Source organism: Solea senegalensis, linkage group LG10 (assembly GCF_019176455.1).
Source record: "Solea senegalensis isolate Sse05_10M linkage group LG10, IFAPA_SoseM_1, whole genome shotgun sequence".
NCBI lineage: Eukaryota > Metazoa > Chordata > Actinopteri > Pleuronectiformes > Soleidae > Solea > Solea senegalensis.
The window spans coordinates 20721702-20749130 of record NC_058030.1 but is presented as its reverse complement, the minus strand read 5'-3'; the positions used below and the strand labels follow the sequence as shown (position 1 = coordinate 20749130).

The 27429-nt window shown below is 40.9% G+C and overlaps 2 protein-coding genes across 2 annotated transcripts; one reads left to right on the top strand and one right to left on the bottom strand.

Annotated features, from left to right (window-relative positions):
• Window positions 1–322: 322 nt before the first annotated feature.
• LOC122776191 (fibrinogen alpha chain-like) lies at window positions 323–5833 on the bottom strand. The gene is made up of 2 exons (XM_044036602.1): window positions 3405–5833; window positions 323–1426 (listed from the first exon to the last, which is right to left on the bottom strand). The coding sequence occupies exons 1-2, from the start codon at window positions 5581–5583 to the stop codon at window positions 714–716; spliced, it is 2892 nt and encodes a 963-aa protein (XP_043892537.1). The 5' UTR covers window positions 5584–5833; the 3' UTR covers window positions 323–713.
• Window positions 5834–14666: 8833 nt separating this feature from the next.
• On the top strand, window positions 14667–27405 carry LOC122776190 (lysine-specific demethylase RSBN1L-like). Its single transcript, XM_044036601.1, has 8 exons — window positions 14667–15182; window positions 15439–15555; window positions 16503–17188; window positions 21408–21545; window positions 21623–21765; window positions 21984–22151; window positions 22882–22993; window positions 24317–27405. The coding sequence occupies exons 1-8, from the start codon at window positions 14693–14695 to the stop codon at window positions 26015–26017; spliced, it is 3555 nt and encodes a 1184-aa protein (XP_043892536.1). The 5' UTR covers window positions 14667–14692; the 3' UTR covers window positions 26018–27405.
• Window positions 27406–27429: the final 24 nt, after the last annotated feature.

The following is a 27429-nucleotide window of genomic DNA, read 5'->3' as shown; positions in this document are numbered from 1 at the left end:
CTAATTTTACTTTTTAATTGGTTTTAGTTAATTTGACGAACCGGATGCGCAATCTTGTGTAATCGTAGCACCATCAACTTCTGGTTTTGACCAATCAAAATGCAACTTAAATGTGACCTCATTCTTTACGCAAAGGCTGCTGGGAATAGAAGGCGTGGATTTCCAAGTGTGACAGGTTTCATGTCTGAGAGGAGTATGTAGTTACTTTTACTACTACTACTACTACTACTAATGATAATAATAATAATAACAATTTAATAACTTCAACATCAAATAATTGTCTAATAATATTCATATGACAAAAAAATCTGAACACAATTTATTGATGTAAATAACTTTATTAATCTTATCTTAATTACAAAACATCCCAAGCATCTTCAATCAACCATCGACTGGCACTTGAATTCAGTAAAAATCAGTCTCTTTTGCTGCAAATTCAGACAATCTTCATAGAAAAATACGTCTTCATGAGAAGATTTCTCTCGTCAGTGGAAGAAACTGGACACAGATTATAAAAAGAACTATGACATTAAGACTTAAACTTTTATTCTTTAAAGTATGTACATCCTCAGTTATTGCTATCTCAACCTGTAAAGCAAACAATCAAAGCTTTTAAATATCACACCACAAGGTGGCAGCATTGTGCTAATGGTGCTCTGATAAGTGTGTGGAGAGAGTGGGAATGAGTTTTCTTAATAGAGCAGGGTCAGAGGTCATGGTGCAAAGCCTTTTGGTCTGATCATCATCCTGACAGTTTTGAAGGACTGTCTGTCATTGGTGGGGTAATACTCTGAAGATATATTATGCCACGTCCCCCAGAAAATACCATCCCTGATTCCTTTATACTTTCCCACATAGTATCTTCCGTTGAGGTTTGCAGCCATGCAGGCATCGAACCACCAGCCCGAGCTGTAGTAGGCCCCACAGTTCCCCGAGGGATAGCGGTCATTGTCCCTGTCTGGTGTGGTGAAGGCCCTGCTGTTGTGGTCATACATTTTGCTGAAGCGGAGAGCGTTCCCCGCCGTACCAGAGTAACCTCCAACCGTCAGCCTGTAACGCAGACGCTCACTTGCCACCTTGAACTGCTCATACTCTGCATACTCCATCAGCCCCTCAAAGTCCTCCAGCTCCACCCGCAGCACCATGTCCCTGTCCCGGGTCAGCAGGTGGATCATGTTGTTCCCCAGCCAAAACTCCCTGCCGCCCACTTCCCCAAAGCCTGACCGGTACTCAGCCCAGGTGCGGTTGAAGCTCACGCTGCCGTCCTGTCTGAGCTGCACGAGCGTCCAGCCTCCACCACCCAGCTCCATGTCACAGAAGACGGAGAAGCTCTTGCTGCGGATGTCAGGGGTCACCAAGTACACGCCGCTCTTTGTTCCTCCTTGGAGCAGGTGGTCTGAGCAGTCTCGCCTCAGCGCTGTGGAGACTGGAGATTAGGGGGAAAAATGGAAAATTCATAACTATGAAAGCCACTCCAAATCGTCCAGGCAAATTAGTCTTCCTCCTTTGAGGAAATGAGCTAAATTCCTGCTTCTGCTCATATTCTGAAGGTGAAATTATCGCTGCAGCTGCACCAGGGAAGTATGTCGGGTCACAGGGGTAACACGTCTGTGCACGACTACTTTTCCATAATAAAAGGTTTTGTCTTCTTCAATCTGGACCTCCTATGTGGATGCTTTTTATTAGATTTTTTCTGGCATGTGCAGATATTTAGATGGTTAATACTAGATGCCAATATTAAATATATCAGTTTAATCATCACAAAAATGATACACAAAGTTACATAAGCGAAAAATGTTCTGCTCATCAATTATGGTCCGTCTGTCCAGTCTGCATTTATATTTAGAACAAATATAAATGCAAATAAAAACGTTTATTTTGAATGAAAAAACAATGTTTTGTCAACAAACTGTGTAAACCTACATAAATAATTAATTACTAGATTAATTCAACATTACTTGTCAAAATAGGTAAAAATCTACCTCAAGGATTTTTGTTTTTGTCTCTTTTTTGGAGATGGATTGATGTGTGAATTCATGAGACGACTCTGATGCCAAATGCTGCACAGACTGACAACCGCTCTGCACTGATGGATGTTTTGAAGCTGTTTGTCAGAGCGTGCTTGCGGTTTTATGCCTTATCGCCACACACACAAACATTTTGCGCGCACATGCAAATTCCTCCTTTGACAAGTAATAACCATGATGTATGGTGTAAAGATGATCTCATGCACCACCAGCACCAGAATGATGGCCTATTAAACGTTTTATGTGATGATCATTAAAGACCGCCATGTGGACCTCTCCCTTGAAATCAATGGTCAGGTCAAACATAACAACGTGTTGAAAGCAGCGCTTCAGCACTTGTTTCTTTCATTTCTCTCTCTTTGATGTCATTAGAGGACAAATGATGTTTGGAGGACGGCTCATAAATGTCACAGGATTTCACTGTGAAGTTACATTTGTTTTTTATTCACCTATTTCTGTGGGTCACATTAAATGTCTTCATCATTTTTAATTGTTGGGTTCAGTTAATATTGCGAGCGAAAACTAACGCAATAACCAAAACTAAAATAAAATCTTCGTTAACTGAAATAGAAATATTAGCATATGAGTTAGATCACTAACTGAAACTGAATTGAATTAAGATTGTAGTGAAAATGTGCTTAGTTTTCATCTTTCTAAATACATTTCATACATAATTCTTTTGGTTTCGTATAAACTGTATTTATTTTTCCTCTGCTAGTAATTTTGAAAGGTTGTATATTTATTCATAATAAAATGTTTTCAATTTCTTGTTGTTTACAATGTAAGACATAAGGTGATGCTAGTTAAACAGTAACATTTGCTATGTAGTTAATTTGGTTGCATTGGTTAATCTCTAAGTGAATCAAACCTCTAGTCTTTTATTGGCTCACAAACAATGTGATGTGTGTCATGAGGGTTTTTATTATTATTATCATCATTATTATTATTATTATTATTATCATTAATATTTATGTTGTTATGTTCATGTGTGTCTTTAACCTTTCACACTACATCAGCAATATGATGCACATTTTGCACTTCAGTCTACTTTCTTGTCGACCGTTATATTTCATACATACGGTTGTTCATTTGTCCTAATTACATCCTAGTACATTTTTAAAATGGCATCTTTTGCTGGGTTTTTATGACACAATAATACTTATAATGACCTTTTTGAATCTTGCACTTGGCAAATACTCCATATTACAAAAAAAACTAAACTAAAACTAAGCATTTACAAAAAATAAAAACTAGTGCAAAATGCAAAACTATTATAACCTTTTATTTCCACCTTCTCTGTCAGACTATTTCCTTTAGCTATCTGTCCATCCGTCCGTCCGTCTGTCTGAGATCACAGTATGAAATAATAACTCTTGCCTTTTGATGGAATCCACTTGACTTTCAGGTCAGTCCCTCTGTCCTCTGGGTGCTCTGTTGTTGGACGCTTGTCCACAGACCATGCGTCTGACGTCTGGCTGTCTCTGGAAAACGCGGCCACCTGGTTGATTTTTACACGCAGCTCGCGTGCACTGGGAGTGGAAGACTCCAGCGCAGGGACCTTGGGGCCAGCGGTGTCAGCCGTTGTTGACCTGGTGTCAGGGCTCAGTGTGATGGTGGTTTCAGCTCTGGGGGAAGGGACTGGAACGAGCACGTTGTCTGCATGCAGGGTTTGTTCAGGTGCTGTTTCCGCAACATGGTGCGGTAGCTCAGCTTGCAAGGCGGGCTCAGTGATAGACTTTAACGTTGTGGATCCTGGACTGGTGCTAGGGATAACACTTGGCAGGGTCCCATGGATCATTTTGTTTGGTCTTGTTGTCATTGGGATCGATGAATGTTGTCCGGCTGTTTGTGGCCCCAGATCAGACGCAGCCCTGCTGTTCGGGTTCACGGTGGAGCCCTCAGCGAGAGCGTGGAGGAGAGGGAAGGTGTCCAGGCTGTTGAAGGTCTTCGGGCTGGGAGTGATGGATTCTTTTGTGCTGGGACTGAACTCTGCGTCACCTGGGGAATGAGTCATTTCAGTGCTCTGTTTTACAGAGCCAGATGTAGGTGGCATGTTGATTTGAGAATTTTGGATGCCATCTGCAGTTGTCCCGCTGATCTCAGGATTGGAATCTGTTTTGGTGTTTGGGTTTGACTTTTGTTGCACTGCTGGTTGTGGCCTTTGAACAGATGTTGCTCCTGGCTTGAATGTGTGTCCGCGTCTGGGAGGAGGTCTTGGTTTGGAAGTTTTGTTGGATTGTGCTTTGGGGATTTGATCAGGTACAGATTTTGGGTAAAGATCAGGCGTTTGGCTAGGCCCAGGTGTTTTAAGACCCTGATTTTTTTGTGGTGCTTGGCTGGTTTTAGGCTTCACATTTGGTTTAGTGCTTTTGCTTGGATCAATCTCCAGTCGTTTTTGGTTAAGTTTGGGTATGTGGCCAGGTTTAGGGTCTCGGTTTATTGCAGGGATTTTCTGGCTAGGTTTAGGCTTTTGATCAGACGGTGTGTTAATACCATCAAGTGCAAGTTTTTGTCCAGGTGTTTTGACTTGGTTAGAGTCAGACTCTGGAGATGGATTGTCTCTGGAATTTCTCATTAATTCCGTTGTGGACCTGTTGTTGGGTTTTAGCGTGAGCTTTGCTTTTCCTATACTTCCAGAATCAGGTTGTTGAACAGTTGTGTAATCAGCCCTCAGATCAGGTTTAGTCTTTTCTTTACCTTTAACGTTTTTCTGAGGTTTTTGTTTAGGATCAGGTTTGACAGTTAGAAGAGGATTATTTTGATTTCTCTCAGGTTTTGAGTTTGGTTCAGTCTGAGGATTTGTGTCTGAACCAGTTGCGTAAACTGTTGCCAGTCTTTGATAAGATGTCGGTCTTTGAACAGGAGGTACAGACTTTTGATGATATTTTGGCTTTTTATCAGTTGTAAGATCTTTGTCATGTTTAAGCATCGGATTATTTTTCAGATTTTGATCGGTAGTTAAATGATTAAGTGTTACTCTCTGCTCAGGTTTGGGATTATGGGCTTGTTGACCTTTGACAGGCTTGAGTTTCTGGTCAGTTGTGGGTTTTTGGAGTGAAGGCTTCAGCTTTTGGTCAGTTTTGTCAGGTAAAGGTGCTCGGTCTTGTTTGTGGTCATTCTTAGGATTTTTTAGCTTATGAATTGCTTCAGGCTTAATTCCATGTTTATGCTTTTCAGCAGGATTTGGTCCCTGGGCTGGTCGAGGTTTTCCTCCAGTCTTGGTGTTTTTTGTTGTCCAGTGGCTGTGCACTGTGACTCCACTCATTGTAGTTGTGTGAAAATTCTCTCGAGGAGTTGAGGTTGTTGTAGTTGCCACAGTTAAACTCACTCGACCCTGGAAGCGTGTCCTGACGCTGGGACTAGTTGTGGAAGTGAACCTAGTTGTGGCACTGGTTCTTTGTTGTCTGGGGACACCCAGTGTTCCTATTGTGGGTGTTGTAGTTGGTCCACTTGTGGTCTTAAAACCTGCGTCTGCATCAGGGTATGGGTGCTGATGACTGTGAGCCACATCGGTGTCTGTGCTGTGGGATGGTAGTCCATGAGCGCCTGTCATCATTGCTTCATCGACATCTGTGACCAAATGTGGACTGGACAAAGGAGGAGGTGGAGAGGATAATGTCAAGGTTGCTTTGTTTGGGTCCAAGGTTTTATGTCTTGTTGTAATAAAACCAACGGTAGATGGAGGAATCTGGTTGTCTGAAATAAAGTCTGTGCTTTCACTTGCTTTGTTGGATGCTAATTCTCCATCGGTGTCTCTCTGTACACTCTGGACCACTTTTTCTTCCTCTGTTTTGATGTCTGCGCCTGTCGCCCCGTCCCCCTCACCCCACTCACCCCCCTCCTCCCTGTTAATGGTCTTTTCTTCATCTGTTTGCCCAATGCGTTCAGCCTCCTTTGTTTTATCCTTATTTTGCTCCATTTTCATTCCCTTTTCCTCCTTCTTTTCCGTGTCCTCCTGGTGCTGCTCTCGTTCCTTATTTGTATGCTCATATTGGTCCTCAGACATCTTTATTCCATCACTTCTCTTGTCTTCCTCAGTGCGGGTGTCTTTCTCAGTTTCCTTTCTTGAATGTAGCCTCACATGTTGGTCGCCTTCTGCTGTTTTCTCTTTCTTATTAATATTAGTGCTCATATTTCTTTCTTTTCCGCTCTCTAAAATGCGTTCAGTCGCTTTTGTTTTATCCTTATTTTGCTCCATTTTCATTCCCTTTTCCTCCTTCTTTTCCGTGTCCTCCTGGTGCTGCTCTCTTTCCTTATTTGTATGCTCATATTGGTCCTCAGACATCTTTATTCCATCACTTCTCTTGTCTTCCTCAGTGCGGGTGTCTTTCTCAGTTTCCTTTCTTGAATGTAGCCTCACATGTTGGTCGCCTTCTGCTGTTTTCTCTTTCTTTTTAATATCAGTGGTCATATTTCTTTCTTTTCCGCACTCTAAAATGCGTTCAGCCTCCTTTGTTTTATCCTTATTTTGCTCCATTTTCATTCCCTTTTCCTCCTTCTTTTCCGTGTCCTCCTGGTGCTGCTCTCGTTCCTTATTTGTATGCTCATATTGGTCCTCAGACATCTTTATTCCATCACTTCTCTTGTCTTCCTCAGTGCGGGTGTCTTTCTCAGTTTCCTTTCTTGAATGTAGCCTCACATGTTGGTCGCCTTCTGCTGTTTTCTCTTTCTTATTAATATTAGTGCTCATATTTCTTTCTTTTCCGCTCTCTAAAATGCGTTCAGTCGCTTTTGTTTTATCCTTATTTTGCTCCATTTTCATTCCCTTTTCCTCCTTGTTTTTCCTGTCCTCCCGGTGCTGATCTTGTTCTTTATTTGTATGCTCATATTGGTCCTCAGACATCTTTATTCCATCACTTCTCTTGTCTTCCTCAGTGCGGGTGTCTTTCTCAGTCTCCTTTGTTGCATGTAGCCTCACATGTTGGTCACCTTCTGCTGTTTCCTCTTTCTTTTTGGTATTAGTGGTCATATTTCTTTCTTTTCCACTCTCTAACACATCCTCTCTATCTCCTTTTGAATCTCCTTTTTTATTATGGTTTTCTTTATTTCTGTCTGTCTCCCACATATTTTTTTCAGGAGCCTTTTCTCTTGCCATATCCCCGTTTTTCCTATTTCCTCCAGCAGTTGGCACCTTTTTCTGTCCCAATTTGTCCTTTACATTTGCCCCTTCTTTTTGAGTTTTTCCATCTTTTTCTGTCATTTCTAGTAAGGTTTCTGCTTCCTCATTTTCTTTTATGACCCTTTTATTGCTCGCTCTCTCTGCTTCCCATTTATTTCTCCCTCCATCTTCCAAATGTGTTCTTTTTTCTGAGTCCATTTCACCATGTCCTTCCATAATCTCCTCCACTTTAAGCCTGCCTCTTCCAAACTCCTCTCTAACGTCTTCTGCTCGCTCATCAGGTTTTCTCTCATTCACCCAGTTCCTCTCATCCTTCATCCTTGTGTCTGCATTTTCATTCAGCATCACATGCTCTCTTTCTTTTTGTGTTCCACACTCTCTCTCAGTTTGGCTTACTGTACAGTCTGCACACATCCTCCTCAGTTGATCCACATTGTCCTTCAAGTCCTGCAGATCCTTCATGATCTTTTCCAGCTCTCTGAGCTGCGATGGCACATGAAGAGTCAGCGGTGGCAGACTCAGTAAGTACGGGCATGTTGTCTCCTCCTGCCCTGGTCTGCATGGACCCTCAAGCTGCAGTGTTGCCTCGCAGGGCCCGAATTCCTTATCCACCAGGAGGTCTCCTTCTCCAGAGACGCCTGTTGTCCAAGAGAGGCTTGAGAAGGCAAGCAGGGTCCCACATACACACAGCACTGTTAACCTCATCACGTCCCGAGGGTAAAGAGTGGAAGGAGAGGAGGGAGAGAGCGTAAGAGAGTTCGACCTCAGTTTGTGAAGCTCAGTGACAGTCAGAGGAGTGGGTAAGGAGGGAGGGGGAAGAAGGAGGAGGAGGCAGAACTGATGGAAGTGTCGAGTGGAAGGTAAATGTCTGAGAGAAATGAGGAGTGAGAGACAACAGGTGAAAAGAGAGTAGGACAGTGAGGATTGAACTCTGAATATGGTGTGTACTGGACGATATATATCTATCAAGGATGACACATGATGTGACTCATCAAAGATCATTAAATAAGCTGAGTTTACAATCTTATTAGTATTATCTATTGCTCCACTTAAAGTCAAGACCATTTCTTTTGCATTCTTACTCCTCGCTGTAATGATAAGTTTATTATGACTCTCAGTATGCATATGTGCGCCAGTTGCTTTGGCCCATGCTTCCTACGCTTCCTGTTAGTGGTCCTTAACATGTGAAGGGCAGATGTGACAGGTCAAAATATGCAATTTGATTGAAACAATTGGCTCCTTTGCCAGGCTGAATGGTTTGTTGCTCAGATTTGTAAGAACATATTTCATCTTACTGTCGCCTGTGTGGTTCAGCTTCTGCGTAATAGAAGTCAGGAATGGAAGGATTTATCAGAGACGGATGATTGATTTAAATTCAGTGTCAGGGGAGAACCAGAGTTATTGACTTAATTTAGACAGAGCTAATCCTTGACAAGTGTAGAGCATTAGTGAGGCAGAGTCTTGGTGGAGAAGCAAGTGTTTTTGTGCAAATTCGTCAAAGATTGGGGCTTGTAACTGAGGCATCTGCTTGGCAGGGAGTTTAGATAATGAGGCTTTATTTTTTTCATACCCAGCGTGTAAATGTCAGTCCCACCACAGGATATGGGATGTGAGTGATAGCAGGCAATCCCCGTGTCTCATGTTTTGGAAAATCGTGTCATGTTTAATGTTCGTTAGATCATTTTAAATCGTCTTATTTTTAGACTGAGATGAGACGTGACCCTCTGCACATTTTTGTTCTGTGTCTGCTTCACTGGACAGATGCTGCTGAGATTCCTCAGCTGTCCTTTAATAATGACAAAGGAAACCATTTGTTTAGTGTGAGGACTGTGGGAAACATCACAGGAAGGAATAAAGGTAAAAGACAACAGCCCTACAGCTTCAGGGTGTCTGAACGCTATGAGTTCTGGAAATGTTTAATTCAATTTTTCATTTTGGTCAAATCAGGTTAAGTACTTTATTTGCATTAGCAAAGATTTGAATACAAGTGCATAATTCCAGTGTGTCTCACAGTAATATAATAGAATGAATGATTGATACAATTGAAACATATAAATATAAAAAAAAGGCTTAAATTCCCTCATTCCCACTGATCAACATATCTGTTTAATTCCAACTGTGAATGTGTTTTAATCTGCATTCACTCCAGGCTTTGGTTTCAGCTACAATCAGCATCAGTACGAATCAGCATCAGCAACATAAGAACGTAATTTCACTATAATCCGCAACCAAATTTCTCCTTTATCTGCTCTATTTTTGCCAGCAAATGCTATTTCTGGTGCAACGCTATGAAATGCATTCATCTTCCAGCTGTTAGCATGGTTGTCACCATTAACGGGGAGCTATGGGGGTGTTACTGTTTCCTTCTACCAACTTATTTTGTGTAGGGCATGTCTGTGACATCATGATTCATGCAGGAGTGAAAAATAAAAACACCAGACTTCAATATTCAATATGACAGAGCCTTGTGTTTCTACTTAAAAATACTAGATCATGTATAGGCTCTGTGGTCTTTACATATGTAAACTTAGTCATACATTTTTGTTGGACCCTCCCTTCTTCTTCAATGCCAATGTAGCTATGAGCTCATATACAAATTGATGACTGTTGGCAGAACAAAAGCCCGTAAGACCTTAGTATTGCAAAACTAACACATGGTGTTAGAGAAATGTTTACTCTCTCAAGAACACTCTGTGAGGACACTACACCATATCATAGAGTCACATCTCTTACATCACTGCAAAGACAGTCCGTTCTTAGCCACAGTGATGCTTACCGTATACAAGAGCCGCATAAAAATTCATTCACTCATTGTCTAACCCTTAATTCTCCACATGAATGCCGTGGGGAGCTGGAGACAATCCCAGCTGACATAGTAGGAAAGACAGGGTACATCAGGTCGCCAGTCCATCACAGGACAAACTGAGTCAAACAATCATTCACTGACCTATAGTCATATAGGCCAGGATATTAGAAGAATGTACTGCATATCTTCTAATACCCAATATTTAATATTTAGATGAATAATTACTGTGTGCAACATAAGTGATTTGGTTTTATTTTGAAGCTGAAGATGAATTTGCTCGTAAACAGGTTTACTTGTTTACAGCAAATGGGATGTGTTCTGTTTATTCAAGTTCATAAGTGTATACCACACTTTATTTACTTTTTATAAATGAATACTAAGCCACTTTTGTGATTTGACTACACACTACAGTAAAAAAACAAAACAAAAACCAAACAAGAGTGACATTGATTGATGTAAATGACACGTTAACATTAATTAAGTCAAGTTATAGATAGCATTTGTATCAATGAGAGTCAAGCACAGCTTACTATGAGGTGTTTGGAGGTGGGCTCCAAAATCAAATTCTGCCTTTGGCCCCATAAAGGCCTTGTCCAGCACTGCCTCTGCATGTTTAAGGACTGTGGGAGGAAACCGGAGAAAACACACACACACACTGGAAGAACATGTAAACTCCACACAGAAAGGCCCTCAGTCGCCTTTTTGCTGTAAGGCAATAGTGCTAGTCACTACTCCACAGTGTGGCCTAAGCTGCATGAAAATGTTTAAGGTAAATAATAAAAATGTACAAAATGGTTGATAGTGGAGTCCAGCCAGGAGAGCTTACATTATAAATCCTAATTATAACCTCACTCTTTACCCATTTATGGACAGCAGTTTTTTTTCTCATCAGGGTGCCCTCTGTGTTTTGAATTCCCCCAGCGAGCTGACTTGGCCCACTCTCTGTCCTGGATCATGTAAACACTGTGTTTCTTTTCCACACAGACCAGAATAAACATCTGACCATCAGTCTAGCTTCACAGCCTGGGCTTCCTGACAAACCACTTCATCTCCATCCACTTTGGGCAGAGGAGCCACTGTCGTCGTCGCTCAAGTCTGCTTTGTGCATAAGTGTCCCGTTTCCAGCTGAACAGGAGTGAACCCAACGACTGTCATAGTGCAGGCTTTGCCAGCCTATTTGTAATACCGCACTTGATCTGTCTGCCTGAAGGTACGGACCTACCTGGAAAATATGACTCCATTGACTCACAGTTTGCATGAGAAGAACAAATAAACATAATCATTTAGTAATATTGTCACACGACACACCTGCTATAATCCGCGTGGATCACTGTGCGTCTGTTTGGAATTAAAGTTTGCCTCCTTGTCTGTTTCTGTCATCTGTCTCACACACACACACACAGACAGACAGACAGACAGACACACACAGACATACAGTACATATTATTATTTGAATGGATTGCCCACTACTGAATCCTTCATACTTTGGTAACTGATACATTCCGTTGCCATGTGTGAAAAGGATTTTCATTGGTCAGCTGAATGACAGTGATGCTTAAAAATAAAACAAGAGACTGTCACTCACATCTGGGCTGGATTTCCCACAGCTAGCCAGCGCTAGACGACGTCAGGTCAATTTGTTTCTAGTCCAAAAGCCTGGACTTCATTACGACATTGTTTAGAATTTATATTTAAGAATCTCTGTCGCGGGGAAGGATATGAAGAGCAGGCGCAACATGAGATCAACTCGCATGAGAACTAAACTTGTGTTTTTCCATGACAGAAGGAATTATTTTGCTTTTTATTTTTGCAGTTTTGTAGTAAACACATAAAGTTGTTTTCTTTTCTGTCATCACATCCTGATGTTCATACTGAGTGAATTTATGCACCAGTCAGTTTATTTACCAGCTGTAGTTAATAGAAAACATACATTATACACAGTGGAGGCTAACACTGCCCAGGTTTTGTTTGACCTTTCCTGACCAACTCCATTAAAAACATCTCAAGCTGCTTTTATAGTTGTAATATTAATTTATTCATATAGATTATTTTTCTAGTGCTCTGCCAGACAATTAACAGCAAAAATATAATGAAATTCATAGACAAAATAAGACAAAGACAAAACCATGGCAAAAAAAACATAAAAAAACAAAACACCAACTGTGGAAATAAATAAATAAAAAGACGTCAAACAAGAGCAAGCAGAGCAAATAAAAGAATAAAGAGTAATGGAAAAGAGAAAAAAACGCAAGAAAAAAGAAAAACACTAAAACCAAAGATAAAGACTGAAAGACAGTGTCTGCGTTGTCAACAATAACAAAGGTCAACAGGTCATTTACTCGACTAAAGTTGTTGACATTGACAATTATAAGTCTGTATTAAAAATTAGAAATTATAAGTCTGAATACTGATGCATCAATGAATAAATAATGTTTAACTGCTGCAGCTGGTTGAGATGAAGCCCATTATAACAATCTTACACACTATTACTTTAATGTAAAACTATAGGTTAGTATGTAAAAGCTTGCAACAAATATTCAGATTGTGTTTACACTTGTGTTTTCAGAAGTGTTTAAGTAAAAATGTTTCCTGTGCCATAAAATGTACAATAGAAAAAAGGATGTATTTGATTATAAAACTCGGGGGTGAATTATTTTCCATCACTGCTGCAGGTGGTTTATAGAGACTGCCTTGTGTTACGGGAACCAAAAATAACTTTTATTATGCTATGAACTGTGACTTCTTCTCTATAGCAACCATTCAAGTGTCATCGCTCAGTGGAACCGAATAAACAATGTAAGTTATCCAGTGTCGGCACTGATAAATAGTTTACAGATTAAGACTGCAAAGGTTGCAGACCAGAGAATCACATAAAAGATGTGGACAGAAAGAGACAGACAAGACAAAAGACAACTCACAGAAGAATTATATCATTGAATAATATCTTCCACATTTTGTTTGTGTTTTCTTACATATTAAAAAAGATACTTTAAATTGAAGATTTAGATTGTTTTGAGAGAGAAGCGTTTCAGACACTTTAATGACGAAAATGTAACATTAAATCAATGAATGTGATGCGATTAAACAAACCGAGCACTATTGTGTATGATGAGCTGGGTCATTGAAGACAATAACATCTCACACCAACAGTTTCCTGTCACTACAACTTATTAAATCCATGAATCTAAAATAAAAGCCAGATATGGACGTAACTAACATGGGTAAAGTTTCACATATGGTTCATGAAATTACAGCAGAGACTGTAAAACCACACACAGTCAACAACACAATAAACAGAGAAGAACAATGGAGTTTAGGACATTAAACATCATCACCATGTGCCAAATAACACATGTAATCACTGACAGCTACACTGTGGCATCACGCAAGGCATGCTGGGAAACTCCGCCCACAAACATGTTTTTACAGTACTAATATTTTTATGAATAATAACACAGCTGCTGTCAAACTCTGTGATGGTTTTCACGGAGGAAAAATGCTTGCCAGTATATTCTCATCACTCTACTGCCACCTAGCGTCAGTTTAAGAAACATCTCCGTTTGGACGAATTCACACTCCATTATCAACAAATGAATCTAGAAACTCAGATAAAAAGAATCTAATAGTAAGAATATAAATCAAGTTATATGATCACAGAATGTCTGGAAATCTTTGGTAGACCTAATATATAGGGTTTACAACAACTTCTGCTCATTTAAGCCTGCTTTCAATGTTTTATTTTTATTTACCAATTTTTTTTAAAGAAAGAAAAATATACAACTAATTACGTCGAAATGTGAACTGAAATTGGATTCAATTATAGTGTTTTAAGTGTATTAGTTGCTAAACTTTACTGAAGAGATCCAATACAGTACACCAGACAAATATGCCACCTAGTGGAAGACAAAGGTAAAACGATTACAAAATGAATCCGCTAGGGTGATGAAAGGCAAAAAACAACAACAAAAAATAAAAACCAGAATAGAAAAAATATTGTGAACATCATTGTTAAGTTTACTATACTGTTTTTGGTGTCAATAAATATAAATATATGTTATATTCTTATAATTCGCACAAATTAATACATTAACATCAAAGAGATAATTTAAATAACTGATCTATCCATCAGATTATGCTAAAATATTATTATTTCTCACTGTGGTAATTCCATATAATAACACTTTACATCTTCAGTTCAATAGTAACATGTTATAGTACGGCGATATTGTCAGCAGAGACAGTTGTCCTTTAATGGTTCCTTTAATGAGATATGACTTTGAAACTAAATAAAAACAGAGTTGAGCATATCATAGTTATTCCAAATGCATTCAACACACATCACCTTAGGAGTGAAGGATGGGTGAACTTTAACTTCAAAACAATACAGATTTCTGAACATTTTAATAGTAATTATCTTTTCCAATGCAGCACCCGGATATTACATTCGAAATAGTATTTTATCACTGTAATATTATCACCATATCACCACTCTATTATTGTTGTTGTGATCATTATAGATATATATTACCAAGTTTTGTGAGAGGGTAATAGTTGTGAGACTATCCTTTTCTATCTTTTTAACGCTCCTTTCACTCCTGGATCTTTTTTCATTGAGGAGGTGTTTTTTTCTCTCCGCCACTCTTCATCCTCCATGCGTCTGACGTCACCCACTAAGCCCCGCCCCCTGCCTGGCTCTCACGCACCACTTACGTCTGACCGTAAAAAATAGAAACTTCCAAGATGGCCGAGTCCGTGGACTCCATGCATTTCGCAGCAAACAGTAAAACAAATTCCTCTAAACCCCTGATAGCCAAGCGGCCACCGGAGAGCCGACCGCAGTCTTCCAGCGACACTTACCCACCGCCCCCTAAGAAGATCCGGGTGGAGGAGAAGGGCCTGAAGCACAGGAAAGTGAACGGAGAGGTGTGCGCAGGGGAAAAACACAACGGGAAGCAGAGTTGTGGGAGCCCAGCGAAATGGAGTTTCGGCCCGGCCAAGGCGAGCCACTCCACCGCCGCTGCTGTGCCAGCGACTCCCGCTCGGAAAATCTTCAAAATCAGCAACTTCCTTGCTTCGCCCGTGAAAGTGAAGAAGGCGAAAGAGAAGCGACACAAGGAGAAGGAGAAAGGCGGCGAAGCGCAGCGGAGCTCCCCCGCGGGTGTGGAGAGACTGAGCCCAGCTAGCTACCATACAAAGACGGAGAACGGCGACGGGAAAACGCTACAGAGAGGTAGGTCAACACAGGCAGCCCGCACCACTCAAGACTCAACTCAGCCACGTTGTAAAACACTGAAAATCAGTACATACGGAACAGTACTGTAATTAAATAATTAATTAATTTATTACACAATATACTGTACCACAGGCCCCAGTGTTTATGAGGCCCAGATGGAAATGTATACACGTGGAAATGTTTGTGCGTCAGTTACATGCATGTAACAGCGTTTCACTCCAGCCTGTCTTCTACTCTGTTCTCCTTCTCCCAGAACATCGTGTGAAGGAGAAAGAAAGAGAGAAGAAAAAGAATAAAGACTGGAATAATCACAAACTGCCACCTGTCCACGACGGTAGAGAAAACGGAGAAGTGATTTCCCCACAGAAAGGTGAGAAAAGTCTCAGGTGTCACTGACCATTAAAGGTGGAAAGTTATTTTTCACTTTTTAGTGGGTTACACAAGTCTCTTACATATGTTTTGCACACACGCAGCTTTAGAGGTTTGACTTAGATGCATGTTTTGTTTTTATATAGACACTCCTTTTTATTTACTTTGTTACTTTACGTTGTTATCATGGACACAGGTAATCCCTTTTGTCACCTTATTATGAATAAGAGATAACTGGACAAGAGAAAGCACTTGTAGAGTACAAACCTCCCACATGTCAGATCAGTTTCCGCGTCCAGATCTTTACCAAAGTACTTACCTCCTTATGTTGTTTCCTGCACTGAAATCTATAGTACAGGACATTTTACTAAAATGTGTTCTATACTTTTCAGTTACGCTGCTTATGAACAGACAAATGCGACTGTAATCATAACATTTTTAAGATATTTACATATTTATACATTGTGACTGGTCTGATACACGTCTGTATTCCAAAATGAACCAGATTGCAATAGCAGTCGGAATAAGACACTGCCATGTAAACAGTATTTTTTGTTTTCCTTTGCCAAAATAAAGTCACACTTATACTCCAAAACTTAATTAAGACACTGTTGAAGATTCTGAGCATAGACACATTATGTAAACATGTATACTCATTAATCAGTAACAAATTAAGCAGATATTGTGCAGGTGCAGATAATAATTGTTATGTAACCTTTGTGGAAAAATATATAGTGTTATCTTTGTATAAAATGGCTTTAGTCTGAGTACACAAATCCTATCAATATCTGAGTCTAAATAGACATTTAAAGTTTTGTCAATCAGACGAAACAGACTAAACACTAATACTGATTGAAATGGCATGCTCAGCTACATGTTATAAGTTTGTCCAAAGTGATGTCCAATACTGTACCAGGCCTTCAAAATGATGCTCGTTCTGTCTTACAGAGCCAAATGAGAAACCCAAAGCTGGTTCAGAGGAAGATCTCCTGCTGAAGAAGATCAAGAAGAAGAAGAAAAAGAAGCACAAAGATGGGGAGAGGGTGAAGGAGAGATATCGACCCAAAATGTATCATCGTTCGTGCCAGACGACGTGTTCAGGGGTTACTCTGGGTATACCTGAGTTCCTCAGTCAAATCAATGGGAACGACAGCAGCAGCAGCAGCAGCAGCAGCAGCAGCCTACTGCACACCTCCACTGCACCACTACAACACCATCAGGATCCTGTTACTGCTGCTACATCTGCCTCCATGGTCAGGGAAAGGCTGGGCTACAGCTCCCCACTCCACTGCACACCAGTGCCGGGCTTGTCAGGTCTGGAGTTTAGACATCTGATCCACATTGAGCAGCAGGCCAACGGCGGAGCGTCTGTGGCGCACGCCTATATGGAGCAGCTCTCTGCTCTGTCTCCAGCCGAGGTGCAGCGCTTCGCCCAGGAGTTTGTGACCTTGTCCTTCAGTGAGGACGAGGCCCAGGCCGCCAGTTTTGTGATGGGAATCATTCATGGAGCGGCGTCCTATCTACCAGACTTCCTGGACTACTTTTCCTACAAGTTCCCCAACGCACCAGTGAAGATGGAGGTGCTCGGGAAGAAGGACATAGAGACGACAACAATGGTTAACTTCTACTCTCAGGTGAGTGCATTGATTTGTATTGCACCAAGGTTCTGTGTACAAGAGGGTGCTGAAGTGTCCACACTGTTTGTGTTTAGGAGGCGTAAGCGGCACATAATCTACAAGCTGAAACAGAGTGGCTTCATCAAGTTTTCAGATTTACTGTGCATCAGCTTTTCTCCAGGCTGTTGATGGATAGATGTTTTCAGGATGCTTAAATCTATCTGTACTCCCCTGTTCAATGTGTTTCAGTGGCTGCATTATGAAGCTGTAAGCTATCACTGAGTTTGGCATCTTCAGTTGGAGTAGTGCTTGGACGTCAGCTTCGTTGACCCTGTTCAGACCCGGTATTAATATCTATCCTCGGTGTTCTGAACACGGCCAGGTCACACTTAGTTCAGGTCTGAAATGGTCCTAATGTGTCCTGAATGTGTCCTCAGATCCGATCACACATTTGTCCACATTCCAGAGCTGCTGCTATCTGTCGAAATTGGATCAGAGGCCTCCCACTCAGTTGACCTCATCTGATCAGTGATAGTTTTACAGCAGTATTACACTAATCAGCACTTATAAATCAATTTATTTGCCAACGCCACAATATTAACTCTGATTGCCATACAATTAATCTTTTTTCTAAAGGGTAAAACACGAGGAATGCTGGATTCACACAGCTCCTCTCTTCTTCTTTTTTTACTCTCTTCCTCTCTGTCACTTACACAGAGGCACACTGACAGCAGACGTAGCTGTACAGTCAGACTCATTAAAATCATAACTTTGGTCTTGCAGTCGCATTGTCAGTATGTATTTGAACACAGGGCAGGGATTCCAGACCTGATCATATGTGGTCACAGGAGACACATCCAGGACACATTTTATGCCAGGTGTGAACAGCTGTACTTGGCACAATTTGACCATGAACACATCACTGAGGATGGATGTTGATACTGATCAGGGAGCAGGGCCAAAAAGTAATACAGAAGAAAGTTTAATAAACTCCAGTTTAATGTTATTGTGTGCTTTCATTTCAACTGGGTCATTTGGGATGGATGTTTTTTTTTAGTATTGTTGCTTTGTATAAGACTGGTTAATACCATAGTGTGTGTGGTGGACGGATGTGCATGTCACATGTGAGGACTCCCAAACCCTCTGCATTTTTGTAATTATGCGTTTTCTGCACACTCTATGGAGGCATCTGAGGGAACACTGGCTGAACAGATTTGGCTTCATAAGCAGCTCTACAAGACCACAGAGGAATCTTTACTACAGTCACTAAACAGGAACTGCTAGGGTCAAAGAAAGTTGTCTCTATTTTTTTTGGCTATTTACATTGCCTGATACCTGAATGGTTTGACATTATTTGTTTGAACCACCTTTATCCAAGATCTTGTCACATTAATTTGACCATATATAAGTAGGATTTTGTCATTCACAGAAAATCTCTGCAGATTGAATTATAAACACGATTGACGATTGCTCAGTCTGAGAAAAGCATTTGATTTTGCCTGTTTTTTGGGACAAATTTTCATATAATGAGCACAAGAATAATAACCATAGTTTTATATTTGAGAGTTAGAAATATGTTCGCATCAGCTCTCAAACAGAGACATAAACAAAGGAAAACATAAGAATTTAAAATTTCAGGGACCCCGAACTGAGCACATAATCATTTTCTAAGGCTTCTCTATTTGTCTTAGTGACACTCCACATGCTTTGTTATTGCTGTAGCTTGTCTTGCTTTTCTCCACTACCAGTGTAAGGCAGATGATACGTTATATACTGCTGTTCTCGGTAAAACCAAACTGTGAGGATGTAGCAAGTGTGGAATTGTTCTTTTCCATATCCACCTGGCAAACAGTGATGGTGATGCAGCAGTGTTGCGTCTCAATTTCAGTGAGTGACTGATTCCTGTGTTTGCTGTTAAACTGACATGTTTCAGAAATCTCATTTTCAATTGGCTCTAAGCTCACACACGGATGTAATGGATACTTTGTTATTACATCTATTTAATTTTACAGCTCGCCTGAATACTGCACCCGCATGCATACCACAGTACACTTTACCCGAGGCTAAGTCCACACTCACTTGTCATCTTTTTAAAACTGCATTTTCATGAAAATGATATTTGTCCAGATGTACATTTTAGCTCTCAGAAACATTTTCCCTCCATAAGCACTTAAAGCACAGCCACTCACAAAAACAGGGCATGCTGGTGTCAACAGGAAGCGGATTGTCTACTCTGCAGTTGGATTGCTTAGTCGTAATAAGTGCTATAAACGAGGAACGGTCGTGACAAAAAGAAAGTCCAGGGTTTTCTTTTCTTAGACCCGCCAGTAAGTTTCCCTGCACTGTTACGTCAAACTACAGTTGCTGCTTAACTTTGTCATTTAATTGGACTGTCCTTGTCCTAGTATACAGGCGCTAGTGAGTAATACATGTATTGAATGAAGTGTGTCCGCCTCTGTTTTGCTAGGTGGCGATATGACTTCCTTCAGCTTGGCGATGACATTGGAGTGGAGTGACATTGTCGCTGTTGTCTTATTCTTCTTCTGTGTACTGACGCGTCTCTTCAACTAGTTGCCAGGGGTGGGAACTGTGGTGCATGTGCAGAGCGCCCTGGCCAGCTTGAGGCTGAATCTGGTCCTATTGAAGTTTTACATTATCTGGGTGTGTTAGTCCAATTTTGACAAATTAGATTCAGTACAATTTTAGTCGGACTGACGTGTTTAATCTGACTGAAATGCAATTATTAATTTGGTTATTGTCGTAAACGAACTGTGTTGAACTGGGATCAGTAAGAGAGGAAATGAACACGTGAGCTGACACTATTGTTTCCCAAAGCCTGCATTCTGTGGAGTGATGGGTATGCTTGGCATAAAAATAACAAAAGTGATTTGTTTAAGCTATAACAGCAGGAGGGTGTGTTTTTGAGCGTACAGAAGGCAGGACATGATGTATAACTGCTGTTGCTGAAAAACTCCTTGTTTTTGTTTACTGTACCAAAATACACTGTGTTTAATAGTTGTATACCCACACTCACACACATTTCTTTTATAATGTCATATTTAGTCTCAGAATTTACATGTTCTTAATAATGGTGCTAACATATGGTGTAAGTAAACAGATTAGGAAAAGTCTTCATGTAAAGCCCTCATGGTTTCACAAAATCCTCCTAACTGGCCCTTTAGTGTGTTGCTCCCATAATAACCACAAGTGTATCTTTGCATGTAAGTGGCAGGCAGATGCTGGTGGCAGGTGCTCTGAAAATAGAATTGTCGTTTCCAAACAGTTGGGCAAACAGTGACATAAAACGTATGTAAATTTTACGCTGCTGGTTACTGAGTCAAAAAGCGGGATCAGATATTCATGGCCAGAGGGTGCTTGTATGACGTTAGTTTGCTTGTGCTGTTGAATGAATATCTTTATTTCTGTTAGTGAGGGGTTAGCAAATCTGGTGACACCTGTTGTACTTGGTCCACAGATAAAGTAGATAAAAAGTCACACATATGAGATATATAAATAATAATAATCATCATCTAATTATAAAGAAAAATGCTTTGGCTGTGTCTTATTGCCCCCAAGTAATTCTTAAAACAGGTTGCAAGTGTTTTACAGTTATTTGGAACTTAATGACAAAGCTTAAAATTACAAAAATTCAAAACGATCTGTTTTTAGTGACCTGTCACGTGTTATCTGCAGTACCTTCAGTACCCACCGGGGGGTGTGTACCACACTTATGTAATCACTGGTTTTCACTTAAACTCTGATTCCTTGTGTTGTTGAAAATCTTCTTTACCAAGTGTTTGCTGGTTCCTTATTTTTAAATTTTTTAGCAACTAACAATTTGGATTTACAATTTTATAAATGCAAGATTTTGTCCGAAATCAGTCTTTTAAATTATTTTAAAAATTGGCATCAGATCATGACTTGGTATCAGCTGATACCCAGAGTCCAGGAATCAGCACAGGTTTTTAAAGTATTATTGCTGCACCCCTGCAGAAAACCCATCAGGTGTCAATTATTATTATTAGATTATTATTATACTGTATTAATTTCAAACCCTAACAGGAAGTCACACCATTTGCATTGATAATACACTTGAGCCTGAGCAATTGACCATGAAAAGTGCTTCAACAGTAAAAACTAAAGACTACATATGTTGTCATTAGTTGTAGATTTATCATGTTAGATGTATTGATCACCTCTGAGTCTGATCAGTTTCCTGTGTGGTCTTTGGCTGCAGGTGAAGCGGACATATTCCCAGGGAACATACCGTGCCGGGGCCATGCGGCAGGTCAGTCTGGTCGGAGCTGTGGATGAAGAGGTCGGAGATTATTTCCCAGAGTTCATCAACATGTTGGAAGAATCTCCCTTCCTGGAGGTTAGTGATTTCATTGTGTGTGTGTGTACACAGCGAGTGGATGTGTGAACATCTGTTTTCTCACCCGGTGTCTGCAGCGGACTCTGCCTTGGGGAACATTCTCCAGTTTGCGGCTGCAGAGTCCCACTGAGAGCGACGACGGCCCCATCATGTGGGTCAGACCTGGAGAACAGATGATCCCTTTGGCAGACATGCCAAAATCACCCTTTAAAAGGAAAAGGTGTGTGAAGTCTGTAAATGTTTACCACCAGGGCACAGGTGTTATTGTCTCACCAGCACCGGCAATTAGGAAAAATTAGCTACAAGAAGAGCTGATGTAGCAAACCTGCATCTAGTAAAACATTTCAGTTTATCTCTGATCTGCACAAGCTCTGTCCTCATACTTAACCATGCTACAAACACATCCTGACTGTTGTGTATGTGAATGACACCTTTCAGATCCACCAATGAGATAAAGAACCTGCAGTATCTACCCAGAACCAGTGAGCCTCGCGAGATGCTGTTTGAGGATCGGACCAGAGCTCACGCTGATCACATCGGTCAGGGCTTTGAGAGACAGACGACCGCTGCTGTAGGTGTGCTGAAGGCTGTTCGCTGCGGAGAAGAGTAAGTACACCGTGGCTCCTTATCAACCATATGACGTGAACATATGGAGAGTATGTAACCATATCTAATCGGCATTGCCCAGACCTCAGTGGTTTAAGATTTTTCGATTGAATTTCACTGAGACTGTGTTCAGATGTTCAAATCTGATTCCGTGAATGTTTTGCGTCTGAATGTGACTGCCCCTCACAAACAGCATGCATGCACACAAATACCTTAATGCATGCGTCAACAACAACAGAAAAACATGATACTATATGTGAGACCACTTGGCATGGAAGTGGGAGAGATGCGAAATATGATGTACCTTTATTGGTCCCTATGGGGGAAATTCAGAAATGGAAGCTGTCATATTGAATTTGTGAGTGATATTTAACTCGCTTCCATTGTTGTCTTATTTTTGCCACTCTTCCACAGTACAGGCCAATGATATCAATACAGTGCATGTATATGTAAGCATGCACTGTATTGCATATATATATTTCATTTATATACATATACATACATATGTGTATGTGTGTGTATATATATGTATATATATGTATGTGTGTATATATGTATATATATATTTTATTTATATATATATACATACATAGATATGTGTGTGTGTGTATATGTATATATATACATATATACACACACACACACATCTGATCAATGTAGCCTATGTAGCAAAATAAAGATCTTAATTGAACTCAGACCTGTAAACGGGACTTCATTTCTTCTTCTCTAGTGGCGATATTCCTGCCCGGATCACCAAAGATGTTGTGTGTTTCCACGCTGGAGATTTTCCAGAAGTGGTCATGAGGCTGCAGCTGGATCTCCACGAACCCCCTCTGTCTCAGGTGGGTCAGATTTATGGGTCTTGTCAAGTAGAATACAGCAGGACATAACAACTATAAATAGATGCTAGTTAAACATTTCAAAATGTTCACTTGTCAATGTTTAGAGCAACAACGAACCAAATGACCATGTAATAGGCGTCGTTCAAATTCTAACTGCAACAGTTCTCGCCAACCTGGTTCCCAGCAGCAGACGGCTGTTTTTTTCCCTAAAACATACAGTTAAACCCACTGTTAAAGACCTGCTTAACAACACACTGCAGACCAATAAACCTAGTTAGAAGTTGGTGCAAAGGTGCTGCTAAAACAACAGATATTTCTGTCAGGAGACTGTACAGATCCGAAAAGAGGATGAGGGGAGCATGAATTCACAAACGGCGGATTTCTGACATCTGCTCAGATAAAGTGCTGTGGGATCGTCAAACCGTGTCTCTTAGATTTACTGTCCGAGCCTGTGACTGAGGCTCATGTCACTGAGCAAACATTCTAAATCAGCGGTAGCTGTCAGAATAAAGAGCTATCAAGTAACAGCTTTAAAATTAAAATGATTTATTACCCAGGTTCCCAACAGAGGAGGCGCCAAAGCTCCATGGGGATGAAGGATTCCCTGTTATCAGTAAAATAGAATTGAAATACACAGTGTGTCATTTCTGCTGTATCTGCTGTATTTCTGTATCACAACAATAACAAATGACCTAGTTTGATTATGATGATTGATCCGGTAACATACACACAATAAAATGCCAAAACAAAACACAACACACTGGCTAAGTAGTAGTAGTCGTACAGAATATTAACTTCCCTCCTTGTTTTGTAGGGGGGTTTGCTCCAGAAGTTTCAGTTCAGTCATATACAATAAAATATACATATGTAGTTACAAATTAGCTCTGTGCTTCACGGTAGATGTAGAGGTTACTGGAAGTCATGAGTGTGTTATACACAGGAGAGTAATAGGAGAGGGTGTAGGAAAGTCAAGTGTGTGTGTGTGCTGTACACGTTGTAGCCTGTCCTGGTGCTTGTATAATTCAGTCAAAGTTCTGTGAAACCTCATTTGTAAAATACACAATAGTGGAGACGGGTCAAATGGATGATGTCATTAAAAGTTGAAAACATCCATTAACTTGAATGTAAATACAGTTTTCTATGGATTTTAAAAGAGGAACACTATATATATGCGTATATAAGTGTGTATATATGTGTGTGTGTATGTGTATATATATATATATATGTGTATATATATACACATATATAAAAAAAAAAACAAGAAGATAGGTTGTACCGTGGAGTTGCTGAACCTCATATGGTCTTGTCTTTGCCTCCACACAGTGTGTGCAGTGGATCGATGATGCCAAGCTGAACCAGCTACGGAGGGAGGGGATCCGATACGCCCGCATCCAGCTCTACCACGACGACATCTACTTCATCCCCAGAGGAGTTATCCACCAGTTCAAAACGGTGTCTGCTGTCTGTAGTCTGGCCTGGCACATCCGACTTAGACAGTATCACCAACACGAAAGGAAGGACGAAGAGGAGGAGGAAAAAAAGTGTGCTAATACAGAAGTCACACTTCGCGTCAAAGAGGAGGAGGACGAGGAGGACGAGGAGGTAGAAGAGAAGGAGTGTGACCCTGCTGCACATGAAATGACGAAGTTGGGGCAAGAGGACATTGAAGAAAAGTACGAGCCACCCTCACAAATACCAAGACTCATATTCAAGGAGGAAGAGCAGGAGACTAGAGCTGAGATGAAGGAGTTGTCAATGACACAGTCTGCACCTTTAGTCAAGAAGGAGAGAGATGAAGGTGTAATCACTCACACACTCATGGAGCCTAAAGCAGAGGAAGATGAGAGAGAGGGTGGTAAGGGAGGGGAAGACAGAAGTGCAGACACATGTCAGACACAGCAGAAAGGTCATGATGACGGTGGAGTGGACGGCGCATCCTTTAAATCACTACAGCAAAGCAGGAATGAGAATAATGTGGAGGAAGAGAGGCAGCAAAAGATTGTCGTGCCAGGTCAGGGTCTGAAAGAGAAAACGAAAGATAGTGTAATGAGCGCTTCTAGCACACTGCCCATCAAAAAGGAAAAGGACAAAGGAAAAAGAGAGAAAGATGACAGGGAGAAGCCAAAAGAGAAGGAGAAGAAGGACAAGGATAGGAGCAAAGAGAAGGAGAGGGATAAAAAGGACCGGGGCAAAGACAAGGATAGAGAGAAGGACAGGATGAGAGAGCAGGAGAAATTGAAAACAGAGTCAGGAAGAGAGGGAAGTGCATCGATCCAGCTTTTGCCACAGATGAGGAAAAAAGAGGATGAGGAGCGGATAAGAGATGGCAGTAAAACCTCTCAAACATCTCTCCATACTCAGAAAGATGATAAGTGGGACTCAAAGACACACCCACATGTCAAGAGAGAGAAGGAGCATGAGAAAGACCGGGGGGGCGCACAGGCAGTGTCTAACTTACGGCCAGACAGAGACGAGGCTCGAGAGTCGCTTTCACATAAACACAAGTCTTCACATGGGAAGAAGGAGAAGAGTGGATACAAGGAGGGAAAAGAGAGCAACTCATCGAGTGTGCAAGGTGTGCAGGCAAGGTCAGGGAGGGAAGATGAGAAGACGGGTGCTCAGAAACCTGCAAATATCCAAGTTAAAAAAGAAGGAAAGAGGGATAAAGATGTCAGCAGTAAGGACGAGAAGAAGAAGTCTTCCTCTGGTCCTACACCAACAGAACACAAACCACCACGGACGCTCATTACCTTTGACCTCTTTAAGCCAATGGAGGCTCACCAAACATTTGCCCTTTCCTTCATGGACAGTCGGCCTAAGGCTCAGCACCACAGTGACTCTCGAGGCTCTTCCTCAAAGCCTGGATCTGACAGTCGGACAGTTGTGCCCTCTAAAGGACCAAGAGTAAAGGACTCGATGCAGGGAAAACCTGCCACACCCCTACAGGACACACGGCCCCAGCAGCACTTGTTAAAACAGCCTCTAAAAACACACACACAGGCCCAGACAGAGAAGACTTCTTAATATGAATGTCTAGTCTTCTATTTCTACTGTACAACTTATGCCAAGGCTTTGTTAAAAATATTTGAAAATACATCCTCCCTTTGGTTCTACAGACGAGTGGGTGCAGTCCCTTACTTTGCTGACATAGTCGATACGTTTTCACACACAGTTGAAGATGGTTGTAGCTCAACTACGCTATTCCAATGGACTACTGTCCTTATCCCAGTATACAAACACTGGCAGAGGATTGATTTTATTAAGTGAAGTGTGTCTGCCACCACTCCACTAGATGGCAAAATGCCCTGGTTCCGCTGGTTGGTATTATCTGGTGGCTAGTTGTTACATGTCAAACGCCATTCTGAGTCTTCCTACCATCCGTTAATTTAAAAATAGCACATTTTTTTAGCCGATAGAGCATAAAATTGATCAGTCCAGAATAACATATCGGCCCAGATTTTGCCATGTCTTTGTCGCTACAGTGTACCAGCTTCCTCTATTATCTCCAGTTTAAGTTTAGGGTGGGAACTGCCAGGTCAGCTCGAGTCCTACTTAATGTATACGTGCCGTAGTAATTCGACTCCTATTCTCATTATCCGGCTGCGTTTGTCCAACTGTGAGAAATTTAGTTCAGTACAATCTCAATCGGACAGACATGTTAACCTGTATTTTAAAAGGTCCAGTTTTAGTCAAACTAACACAATCATTCATTTTATCCTGATGTCATGTAAACGTACTGACTGATGTAGTGAAAGGAGGATTCACTATCCCAAGTATTTTAACAGTGCCCAAGAATGTAAGCTAAGTAGGTCACTTCACGTTTGTTAGCAAGTGTACGTAGGCTCTATACCGAATGTTCAGGACCAGTGTGTCAGTGCCTGTGCACTACTTAGCTTCGCTCTTAAAGCACCTATTTTAGGTACTGGACTAGTCAATCTGAAAACAACCATTCTCACCCCTCGCTGTTGGAAATGTCACCTGTGTTAACTGTTTGGAAGAAAAGTGTCAGCGAGTCACAGTGCTCTCCTGCTGACGTCCTCTTTGCCTTGTTGCTTTTGACGATGGGGTTTGTTATATCAACACTCCAAAAATCGGAGGATTTGTTGTTTTCAGACTGGACTTTGACTCGCACAGGGCTGTAAATGATACTGTATGTACCAAAACTGTACAGTATAAATGTTATTAGCACCAATGTGAGAAAATGTATACAGAAATTGCATATATTTTTTGTAAGACAAGTTTTATTTTCCATAGAACTTATTTATATTATTTACTGTCTGTTTTTATTTGAAACCAACGTATGTGGACAAATTTTGTTGTAAATACATTTTATTTCCTAAGATAAGACTTGGTAGTGTGATTTATACTCTGATCAGAACCTCTCAATAAATGGTTCAAAAATATAACTGACATTTTAATGTCTCGCCTGCTTTTCC